The sequence below is a fragment of the Belonocnema kinseyi genome, chromosome 10, assembly GCF_010883055.1.
Source record: "Belonocnema kinseyi isolate 2016_QV_RU_SX_M_011 chromosome 10, B_treatae_v1, whole genome shotgun sequence".
In the NCBI taxonomy this organism is placed as follows: domain Eukaryota; kingdom Metazoa; phylum Arthropoda; class Insecta; order Hymenoptera; family Cynipidae; genus Belonocnema; species Belonocnema kinseyi.
In genome coordinates, this window is record NC_046666.1 from 4,348,060 (window position 1) to 4,360,115 (window position 12,056).

The following is a 12,056-nucleotide window of genomic DNA, read 5'->3' on the forward strand; positions in this document are numbered from 1 at the left end:
TTTTTTAAAATGAAAATTCAACTATTTGTTTGAAAGTTCGTCTTTTTCATAGTAAATTAATTTTTTGTTTGAAAATTGAACTATTTGGTTGAAAATTCGTTTTCTTTTGTGAAAAATTAGTTGTTTTTTTTTAACGGAAAATTTAATTCTTCTTTTTTGGGTTCAAAATTGATATTAATATGTTGAAAATTCAATTATCTGATTGAAAATTCGTCTTTTTTTATAGTAAATTAATTTTTTGGTTGAAAATTAATCACTCTGGTTGAAAATTTGATTATTTTGTTAAAAATTCATTTCCTTTTGTTGAAAATTAATTATTTAAACTAAAAATATAATTATTCTATTTTTTGTTCAAAATTTATATTTTTTAGATGCAAATTGAACTAAAGTAAATTCATTTTTTTTTGCGTTGAAAATATAACTGTTGTGTTGCAAATTCGTTTTTTATTTAAATTATTTTTTTAGGTGAAAATTCCACTTAAATTTTTGTTAGAAAAATAACCTTTTTTAATTGAAAATTAATGCCTTTTGCTAAAAATTCATCGTTTAGTTTCAAAATGTAAAGATTCTGCTAAAAATATTTTTTTTACTGAAAATTTAACTACTTTATTTTTCGTTAAAAATGTATCTTTTTGGTTGAGAATTTAAATATTTGGTTGAAAATTCGTTTACTTTTGTGGAAAATTATTTTTTTAAAATGAAAATTCAACTATTTGGTTGAAAGTTCGTCTTTTTTATAGTAAATTAATTTTTTCGTTGAAAATTTAACTGCTTTGTTAACAAATTGTTGCCTTTTGTTGAGAATTATATTTTTGAAACAAAAAATATAATTATTCTATTTTTTGTTGGGAATATATATTTTTCAGTTGAAAATTTAACTAAAGTAAATTCATTTTTTTCTTTAAAAATGTAACTATTGTGTTGCAAATTCGTTTTTTATTTTAATTATTTTTTTAGGTGAAAATTTCACTTACATTTTTTTAAGAAAAATAATCTTTTTCAATTGAAAATTGATGATAAAATGATTTTTTTTGCTGAAAATTTAACTATTTAGTTAAAAATTCACGTTTATTTTTTTCGTAGAAAATTAATTTTCTCGGTTTAAATGTAATTACTTATTATGTTAAACATTTTGTTTTTCTTTCGTTAAAAATGAATTGTTTCAGCTGAAAATTAAATTTCCATTTTTCGTTGAAAATTGAGTTTTTTACTTTAAAATTCATATTATTGTCGAAAATTCATCTTTTTTGGTTAAAAATATACCTATTCCGTTAAAAATTAATGTTTTGAACTTAAAATTTAATTATTTTGTTGTTGAAATGTATTATTTTTAAAAGAATTTTTACAAACTTGGAAAAAAAATTTAGGTTATGTTGGTGTGTTTAACCTGAAAATTTTTGTTTAAAATAATAAAATTTACAAGCCTGAAAAATTGCAGATTGTGTCATCATTTCTGTCGACACTGAAAATTTTCATTAAAAAATTATTCGATTTCAAAGATTAATTTTTTAAAAACAATTTTAGGTTATGTTAGTATTTTGCATAAAAATTAGTATTTTCAAAGAAAAATCATTATAATTTGAACAATATTTCAAAAAAATGAACAATTTTTAATATTCTGGTATTTTTTAAATTATATATATAAATTATACGAAGTTGATAAATAATTTTCGGAATTTTTGAAAGATTTTAATGAAAAAATGCCACTAAATAGAATATTTCGCTTACCTTTCGATCTCCAAGCATAGGATCTCCTAATTCTCCCAAAATCAGAGCTTCGACATCATAATTGACAACCAAAGCTTTTTCTGTCGGATGAACATCTAAAGTTCCAGATCTTATTTTTCTAAAAAGAAAAACACAAAAAAACAAGCTGCTAAATAAAATTTCTCCACCAAGGAAAATATTTCCGATTCTTGGGAATTCAGAAAGCACAAATTAATAGAGTATTTTGTGGAATAAATTTCATTACCTTTTTAGATACCTCGCTTCGTCCATTTTACTCAGCGACGTTTTAAATTGGAGAGAATCACTTTGTGAGTTGGAAAAACTTTTGGGGGTTTTAGTTGGGATATTTTTTTAACCGCATAATATTGCACAATCTTTTCTGACACTTTTTTTCACTGTATTTTACATGTATTTTAGGAATTTAGGTGACATCCGTTGATGTAGACACCGACACGGAGTATTGAACAATTGATGTCTGGTGCTGTCAAACATGTCATGCGATCTATCTTACCGACGGACGATTAGCTTTTATCATGTGATCTATCTTACCGACTGTAAATTATTATTTTTGTTGACGTTTCTGGACTGTAATTAGTATTTTTTGATAATTTTTTGATAAAAACAACGATTTAGGATTGAAAACAGATGAGATGAGTGTAACAAAATTTTGCGGTAGACCCTTAAAAACGTACTTATAATACAGGAAGTTAATATTTTTTGAAAAGTTTGATTAGTTTTTTAAATTATCGCCAGATGGCAGAAATCTCGTATTTTAAGTTACTTCTGTCTTTGTTTAAATCCATAAAAAGTATGTGCATTGAAACAGGACGAAAGATGAATATTGATTAGAAATAGTATCTTTAATGAAGAAAAAAATTCCCGGAATTAAAAAAAGTCTCGACAACACAATAATTACTATTAAATAATAAATAAGAAATAACTCATAATGAAGAATTAATGATAGACAAAATAATTTTATTTGGTTAACATACATTTTTTCAGTTATTTATAATTAAAACAATTTTTCAATTATTTAGATTTGGGAATTTGATAAATTGGGAATTTTCCTGTATTGGTAATTTAATAGAATCGCATATTTTATACATTCAGCAAATTTTGTTTTATTTTCTGAAGAATAACAAAATATTTAAATGATAAAATAGAAAATAATTTTTAATAAAAATAAAAAAAAGAATATAACATAAATATTAATAAGTAATAAATAAAAGACTTTTATTTCGATAACATATTCTTTATTTTATTATTTGTTTATAATTAAACAAATTTTTCAATTGTTTCGATTCGGGAATTTGATATTGCAGAAATTTTCCTGCTTCGGCAATTTTATAGAATCGGATGTTGTATAATTATTATATTTTCAGCAATTTAATTTTGAGAATTTTCTGAAGGATCAAAAAAATGGTTAAATGTAAAATATAAAATAATTTTTAGTAAAAATTAATAAATGACAAGAAACATTAACATAATTATTTGAAAAATCAATAAAATACTTTTATTCGGTTCACACATTTTTTATTTTATTATTTATTTATAATTGAAACAATTTTTTTATAGTTTGCATTCGGGAATTTGATAATATGGAAATTTTTCTGTATTGGCGATTTTATAGAATCGGATATTTTATATCTTTAGCAATTTTATTTTGGGAATTTTCTGCAGAATTAAAAAAATGGTTAAATGATCAAATAATTTTTAATTAAAATAAAAAATATATAAAATAAAAATATAGTATAATATAATTATTAATAACTAATAAATAAAAAACTTCAATTTCGTAAACATATTTTTTATTTTATTATTTGTTTTTAATTGAACAAATTTTTAAATTCTTTTGATTCGGGAATTTGAAAATTTGGAAATTTCCCTGCTTCGGCAATTTCATAGAATCAGATGTTTTATAATTATTATATCTTCAGCAATTTTGTTTTGGGAATTTTTTGAAGAATTAAAAAAATGGTTAAATGATAAATATACAATAATTTTTATTAAAAATAAAATAAAAATAAATTGTAGCATAACTATTAAGAAGCATAAATAAAATATGTTTATTTGGTTAACATATTTTTAAATATATTATTTATTTATTGGGACGACTGAAAAATACCGAGAAATAAAAATAATTTTAAAAATTGTTTTTCAATGAATATTATTTATTTAGACAAAAATAATATAATCATATAAATTTATAAATGAAATTTTTTAAATGTTTAAAGTCTTTTAAAATTATTGTTTGAATTTCAAAAAATAATAATTAAAAGTACACATATTTCTGAATGGAAAATTATATTCAAAAATTTCAATATTATTTTTGTTAAGTGAAGAAAAGTTTCTCAAAAATCAAATTGTTCGGGAATTTTATTATTCAGGAGTTTTCTAATTCGGGATCTTTATATTTTGGCAGTTTTAAAATTTCGGGAATTTTCAATTTCGAATATTTTCTTATTCGAGAATTTTACATTGTCCGGAATTTTATTTTTTCATTTTTCAGTGGGATAATTTAAAAATCACAAAACATAAAAATCCAGACGCTGTAAAATTCCCGAAAAATAAAGTTAATTATTTATTTGTTTTTAAAATAATTTTCTAATTATTTAGTTTTTTGTGAATTTTTTCATTTATAAATTTTTCGGTATCAGCAATTTAATAGAATCGGATATTGTACGAGTTTAATTTTTTTATCATTATTATTTTGGAAATTTTCTATAATCGAGAATTTTGAAATTCCGCAATATTATGAAAAGTCGGGATTTTTATTATTTGGAAATTAAAAATCGTTGTAAATTTTCCATTTAAAAAATATTGTTTTTGGGAAATTTTCCAGTGTCGGGAATTTTTTCAAAATTTTCAGTCGTTCTATATCTGACATTCTATACTGACATTTTGATTTTGAAAATTGGTCTATTTTTAGTTACAAACAGTCAAAATTGGATGCATCATATCAGAAATTTTAGAGCGAGAAAACTTTTTCGAAATGTTCGAAATTTTAAATTATTCAAACAAATTACAAATTGTAAAAAATTTATAGTATTGTTGAGAGTTAAAAATAAAAAAATACCATTACAATTAAAAACTGTTCAACATTTTTGTATGCATAATAATTATAAACAAAATGGGAATTTTTGCAAAATAAAATATTCGAAATAGAAAATTCCCAAGTATTGAAAATTTCCGAAATGTAAAATTTCTTATATTTGTAATACTACTGAATTTAAAGCAATGAAAAATGGAGAGAATATTTTCTGAAATTCAAGCTTTAAAAATGAAAAAATTTTAGAACTTTATTATTAAAATAATACTAGATAAATATAATTAATTAAATTAGAACATTAAAAATTGAATTATTTTTCATTTTTAAATGTGCCAGAATGTTCCGTGTAAGAAATATATATTTTTTTTTAAAGACGATTTTAGGATTTTAACTAAATACAATACATTGTTTTTCACGATAAATTGGATTATTATAACAAATTTTCAGAAACAACTAGATTCATAAGACTTAGGAAATATTAAAGATAATTTAAAAATAATTTAAATGAATTGGAAAGAATTCCAAAAAATATTTTTAAATTTCTTAAATCTATGAAATCTATCTATCAACCTATCAAATATGATATTTTCTGAACTTTTGGAAAATTTATGAAAATACCTATGGAATTTAAGAAAAGCCTTTGGAATCTTGAATTGAAATTGAAATGAATTACACATTCCTTGGAATATTTTTTAGTTCTCTAAAATATTTCAAAATGTTGAAATCTTCTGAAATGTCTTGAAAGTTTTGAAAGCTCTTAAAAATTCCTTGCCATTCGTAAAAATAGCTTAAAAGCTTGAAATTTCTTTGAAATCCCTTCAAATTATTTAAATCAATTATAAATTTTTTAAGGTCTTTTAAAATATCATAAAATCTTGTAAATGAATTCTTTTGACCAATTAAAATATTATAAAATCCTCACCATTTTTTCAAATCCTTGAAAATTCTTTGAAAATTTTTTAAAGCTTTGAAAATTCCGGGACAACTGAAAAATCCCGAAAAATAAAATTCCTGACACAGTAAAATTCCCAAATTAAAAAATTCCCGAATAATCAAATTCGCGAATAATAAATTTGCCGAAAAATAAAAGACCGATTTGGAAAATTCCCAAATAATAAAATACACGACTAATAAAATTACCGAAAAATAAAAATACCGAATTGTAAAATTGCCGAAAAATGAAATTCGCCAATAATGAAATTGCCGAAAAATAAAAATACCGAATTGGAAAATTCCCGAATAATAAAATTCTCGAATAATAAAATTTTAGAATTATAAAATTCTAGAATTGGAATATTCCCGAATAATAAAATTTACGAATATTAAAGTTCCCGACAGTTTATAATATTACAGAATTGGAAAATTCCCGAATAATAAAATTCCCGGCAGAAAATTGCCGATTTATGAAATATCCGAATTGTAAAATTCCCGAATTTGAACAGTTAGAATTTTTTATAAATATATTTTATTTATTACAAATACAACAATAAGATATTGGTTTTAAAAGTTATTTTTAACATTTAAAATTTCGAAGCTTATTTTTTTAATTAAAAATAGCAATAATTTTAAATAAAATATTTCTAGGTAATGCATGTTTTTTTAATGTTCACAATATTTGAAAAAATACAAAAAGTATTCGCAAAAATAAAATAAGAAATTAATATATATATAAATTTTTATTTCGAGTCTGTTTGAACAATGTTACAAGGTACGTAAAAAATTTAACGAGAATTTTTTTCGAAGCGCAAGTTTTCAAAAATAAAAAATTCTAATTGTTAAAATTCGGGAATTTTCCAACTCGGATATTTTATAAATCGGCAATTTTCTGTCGCGAATTTTTTAATTCGGTAATATTATAAACTGCCGGAAATTTTAGTATTCGGGAATTTTCCAATTCGGTAATATTATAAACTGTCGAGAATTTTATTATTCGGGAATTTTGCAATTCGGGAATTTTTTAATTCTGAAATTTTACTATTAGAAAATTTTATTAATCGGGAATTTTCCAATTCGGTATTTTTATTTTTCGGTAATTTTATTATTCGTGTATTTTATTATTTGGGAATTTTCCAAATTGATATTTTTATTTTTCGGCAATTTTATTATTCGCGAATTTGATTAATCGAGAATTTTCTAATTCGGGAATTTTACAGTGTCGGGATCTTTTAAAATCTTTAAAAATTTTTTTAAATCTTTTAAAATATCATAAAATCTTGAGATGGAATTCTTTAAATCAATTAAAATATTATAAAATCGTCACAATTTTTTCAAATACTGAGAAATTCTTAAAAATTTTTTTAAGCTATTAAAATCCCTTGGAATTATTAATCCTTTGCAATCCCTATCAAATTATAAATATATTTTAACAATTTCTTGGAATCTTTCAAAATACCCTAAAATATTTCAAATTCGTTGAAAAAATATCCGAACATATTTTAAACCCATTAAAATTCTATGAAAAATTGTAATGCTCTAGAAAATTCCTTGGATTTTTTTATAATACACAAAACTGTTTCCAATCTTTTTCAATTCCTTCAAATTATTGAAATCTATTAAACATTTCTTGGAATCTTTTTACCTAAAATATTTCAAATCCTTTGAAATCTTGAAACTTTTTTAAATTCTCGAAAATTTTTTGAAATAATTTTAAAAAATATTCTTAAATCTTTAAAGTTCTTTGAACTCCATTCAAAGAATGAAAACTTTGAAAAATTACATGGAATATTTTGAATGACCATACAATATTTGCAATCCTTTAAAATCTTTTGAAATTTCATTTTTTTTAAATTTTTAACGATCTTAAAAATTCTTTGGAGTAATTTTAAAAAATACCCTTAAATCTTTGAAATCCTTGGAACTCACTTCAAATTATATAAATCTTTTGAAAATCCGTGAAAAATGTTAGAGTGCTAGAAATTCCTTGGAATTAAAAAAAAAATAACCAAAAATATTTTCAAACGTTTGTAATCCCTTTAAATTATTGAAATCTATTAAAATTTTTTTTGAATATTTAAAAATGCCCTAAATTACTTACAATTCTTTGAAAAATTTTTAAGCTTGAAAATTTCTTGGGATTTAAAAAAATACACTAAAATCTTTATACAAAAAATCTGAATTTAATAGACTATCAGTCCTTTTTCACATAGAGACATAATAATAAATAAAAGTTGTTTAAACAATTTAATATTGTTTTTAACTATCTTTTCTTAGATAAGTGCTAGAAACTGGCGGTTTTTTCTAAAATCTTTAACTTTGTATCGCCTTTTTATTTATGAAAAAATAATAAGTCAACAACAACAAAAATAATTTTTCAAATAGTATTGTTGTTTTAAGTGAATTACTTTCGCTCTTTTCCACAAAAAGAAAGAGAGTATTTAAAATTTATTTTTCTTTAATGTTTATTTATTGATTGTTAATAACTAAGCAGGCAAAGCAAAGTTAAAGATTTGATAAAAACCTACAACTTTCTAGCACTTATCTAAGAAAAGATAGTTATAAAAAAATATTAAATTGTTTAAACAAATTTTTTGTTAACTTTCATTAATTACTATGTCACTTATTGAAAGAAGACAGAAAGCTAAAAATTGCTAGAAAACAGCAACTATCAGACCTTGCTATAGATGAAGATAGTCATAAACAATAATAATTTGTTTCAACAATTATGTTTGCTAAATCTAATTAATTATCAAGTCACGCCTAATGAAAAATAAACAAACCGTTGAAAAGTTCAGAAAATTGTGCAACATTCTACCAATTAATCAAAAGAGAATATTATTAACAATGATAATAAATTGTTTAAATTTGTTAACTTGAATTCATTATTACTTCACTTCTGTTGAAAATTGGACAAAAAGCCAAAAATTTCAGAAAAAAACGGCATCTTTCTAGCATTATTCAAATATAATATTCTTCAATAATAAATTGTTTAAACAATCCCTCTTGTTAACATTGATGATTTATCACCTTCCTCTAATTAAAAATTGGACAACTAGTGGACATTTTTGTAAAAAACCGCGTCTTTCTAATTCAGTTCCATGAAAAAATAGCTAAAAACAATAATAAATTGTTTAAATAATTTATGTAAACATCTAATTATCAGTATGAAATGGTCTTTTATGTGCCAGAAACAATTTGCATGAAAAAAACCACAAAAAAAGACATAATTAGCGCCAAAAACTCCCAAAACCCATTTTTTCATTTATGGGGGTTTTTGGGACCCTATAAAACAGACTCATGGTGTTGATATTTAAAAAGTTATATTTTATTCGTATTCTATGGCTAATTGCGAAGAAAAATGCTGAGTTTCAACTTGATTGAGATAATATTCAGGATTCTGAAAAAAATTTACAAAAATGTCTTTTTTTCTTATGGGAAATACGTGTTAAACTTCATGGGGCTTGTGGCACCTTTAAATGTCATTTTTTTCAAAACAAAAAAAATGCAAATATTTTTGTGTGGATTCAAACAAATTTCTGGGCTGTCCCCATAAGAATTATTTAAAAAATCTTCAATGCATTTTTGGACCACCCTAGAGTACATGTAGATCAGGGTTGCCAATTTAACACTCTCGACGTACACTGGTGTGAATCTGCACCGACAAAATTTTCAATTTTCTGGCATTTTCCGTTTTCACTTTTCCTAGGTAATCTAGCATCTATTGTCGTTGAGTCCGCGTTCATTTGTGGCTCGGCTGCCGAAGTAGCAGGTACTAAGCTTCGAGTGAGTGCATATTTGCACAAGTGTTCCTTTTGTGTGTGCAGCATCGTTGCCGACTCCGAAATATAAAAGTAGTCTATTTTGCTGCTGGGCACTTGGATTTCTATTGAAAGTGAGTAAATTTAATCTTTCTTACAATAATTATAGATTTGAATATATATTTATTAAAATAAATTGCAAAGAAAACATTTTTTCGCATTCGTTAGCCACCATAAATAAATTTGATTTTCCTCAAGTTTATGTACATTTTCGTAATTCATTTCTAATAATAATCAATTCACAATTATTATTTAATAATTTATGTTTCAGAATAAGTGCCCGGGTTTATAATCTCCGAAGTGCGAAAGATATAAGCATATTTTCACCGGCTTTATATAAAATTCAACGGCATACCATGTACTCAAAATATACACTGGGCTCATTTTGAAGCTATTTTTTCACCGTTTCACAACAGCTTATAAGCATGAATCTTACAAAATTGCTCATCACATTGTAAAAACTGGAAGTTGTAACAAAAAAGTTGGAAAACTTTCAGTATTCTTTGTGGTAAGAAAAATATTTTTGTAAAATGTATGAAACATAACCACAAAGTTTTTATGAAAGTCCCTCAAAATATTTACTGATTCAATTTTCATTTTTATTTTCTGATAGATAAAATGTTTTCAAATTCTTCATGAGGTGCACCAACTGTATGCGCAGAATGTGTGACGACCATCGTGCACCTGTATGCATTGAATGCGAGCGTTTTGCCGAGAACAAAGTATTTCCTTGTATTTTTTAAATATTGACATAATTTGTATGATAAATAAATGCTTTTATGGTATTTTCTTGTTGTTTAATATATTTACTCTTACTTGTCCACTCTGAAAGCAAGAAATTCCCTCTTTGGTAATATATTAATTTCGAGGGCATGGGAAAATACTTAGTATAATTATATTACTTTTGTATGTTTTTTTCTTAAAAAACAATGTTTGAGCTAATATATAGCGTTGGTTTCGTTGAATTTTATCAAAATGCAAAAATACGATTTTTTAAAAGAAAAAATAATTTTTTCAAACACATACTTTGTTTAAAAAAATTTTTTATGACAAAAATTTTTGATGTTGTAAAATTCAATTGCAGCATTGTATTCTACGGAAAATTTTACACAAAAAACACATGTCTTTTGATATGTTTTGAACATTTCTTAATCTTTAAATCAGCTGCTGAAATCGCGAAATCCCAGTTTGCACCTGTGTACGGTACATGGGTGCTGGAATGAAGTGTACGGTAAGAGGTTTAATCAAAGAAAAAATTACTTTCCCAGTTCGCAAACGTTTTTTACGGTCCATAAAATAAAAAAAATTCGAACTCTAAGGCTAAGCATTTTTCCATTTGAAGTAATAAAAAACAAACTAAAAATTAAAGAATTCAAATTGGAACTCTTGAATTTAAAAATTTTCAAACAGACGTTTTAAAATTTTTCAATGATAAATTATAGAGTTCAAAAATTCACATAAAATTTCAAAAATATAAATGAACGTTATCATTTTCAATGCTCTATGTCAAAGAGTCAATCAATGATGTGTAAAATTCTTGAAATTTTCTTATTTTCAGCAGCTTTAAGCTGGAAAGATTGAAAATAAAAAAATTAATTTTTTTTTTCAAATGAACACTTTGTAAATTAGAAGTTAAATTATTTTTATTTCAAGTGGTTAAAACGTCCTCGAAAAGCTTTAAAATGTTATTACCAAATCTTGAAAAATCTAGGAGCTTTTTAAATTTTTTTCGAATTTAAAATTATTTTTTAAGTTTTTTCAGAACTTCTAATTTTTTTATTATGTAATAAATGGTAAAAGAAATGTGCTTTTATCAACAATTTCCCGCTTCAAACGTATCATAATCATAATTGAAATAGAGAACAATTCAACTTATTATTTTAAAAGCTGTTAAAATCGAACTGGGACAGATTTTTTTCTAAAGATTTGTAAATTTATTGGTCAAAAAAGAAATTCTGCAAAATAGACTGTTTTGAGGCACCTGATTTCACTTCGTCTAAAAGCTTTTTTGTCTCTGAAGCGATTGTCCTGTGTTATTTTTGCCACTGACTGAAAATGACTGAAGCAGACACGATTAACGGCCGAAAAAACTGCACGCCTTCTTTATACACTCCTGCGTTGTGGAGTCTCTCCGCAGCCCTAGCAGCGCCCTGCTGGAAGTAAATGGATAGTCTCCTCTACTTATTCACCTTTATTTTTTTCTATCCGTTGTGCAATCTTAAATTTCGTCTATCATTTTTAATATCTATTTTCCACGCTATGTGAATTCATTTCTATCTTTTCTGAAATATAAGATTGCTCGATCTTCTTGAATCTTAGTCTTTCTATCTAAATGAATCTACAGCTTATCCACCTCTATCCTTTGGGCAATCTTAAATTTCGACTATCTTTTTTCATCCCTATTTTCCAGTCCATCTGAATCCATTTCTACCTTTTCTGAAATATAAGATCACAAGGGATAAAGCCAGTGATTAAGGAAGATACACAATTATGAACACCATGGATAGAAAAAGATAGATTGTGAC

At 24.1% G+C, this 12,056-nt stretch overlaps 1 protein-coding gene and 1 long non-coding RNA gene across 2 annotated transcripts in view; one reads left to right on the plus strand and one right to left on the minus strand.

Moving 5' to 3' along the window:
* LOC117181983 (kinesin-associated protein 3-like) overlaps positions 1-2,199 on the minus strand; it is a 44,915-nt gene extending 42,716 nt beyond the window's left edge. The window contains exons 1-2 of the mRNA XM_033375004.1: positions 1,973-2,199; positions 1,729-1,846 (exon numbers count right to left, since the gene is read on the minus strand). Coding sequence (XP_033230895.1) covers positions 1,729-1,846; positions 1,973-1,998 — 144 coding nt within the window. The 5' untranslated portion in view covers positions 1,999-2,199. The remainder of the gene's footprint in view (positions 1-1,728; positions 1,847-1,972) is intronic.
* Positions 2,200-9,490: 7,291 nt separating this feature from the next.
* Positions 9,491-10,242, plus strand: LOC117182351. Its single transcript, XR_004468300.1, has 3 exons — positions 9,491-9,605; positions 9,803-10,039; positions 10,145-10,242. It is a non-coding gene; the product is annotated as an uncharacterized LOC117182351 (long non-coding RNA).
* The last annotated feature ends 1,814 nt before the right edge of the window (positions 10,243-12,056 follow it).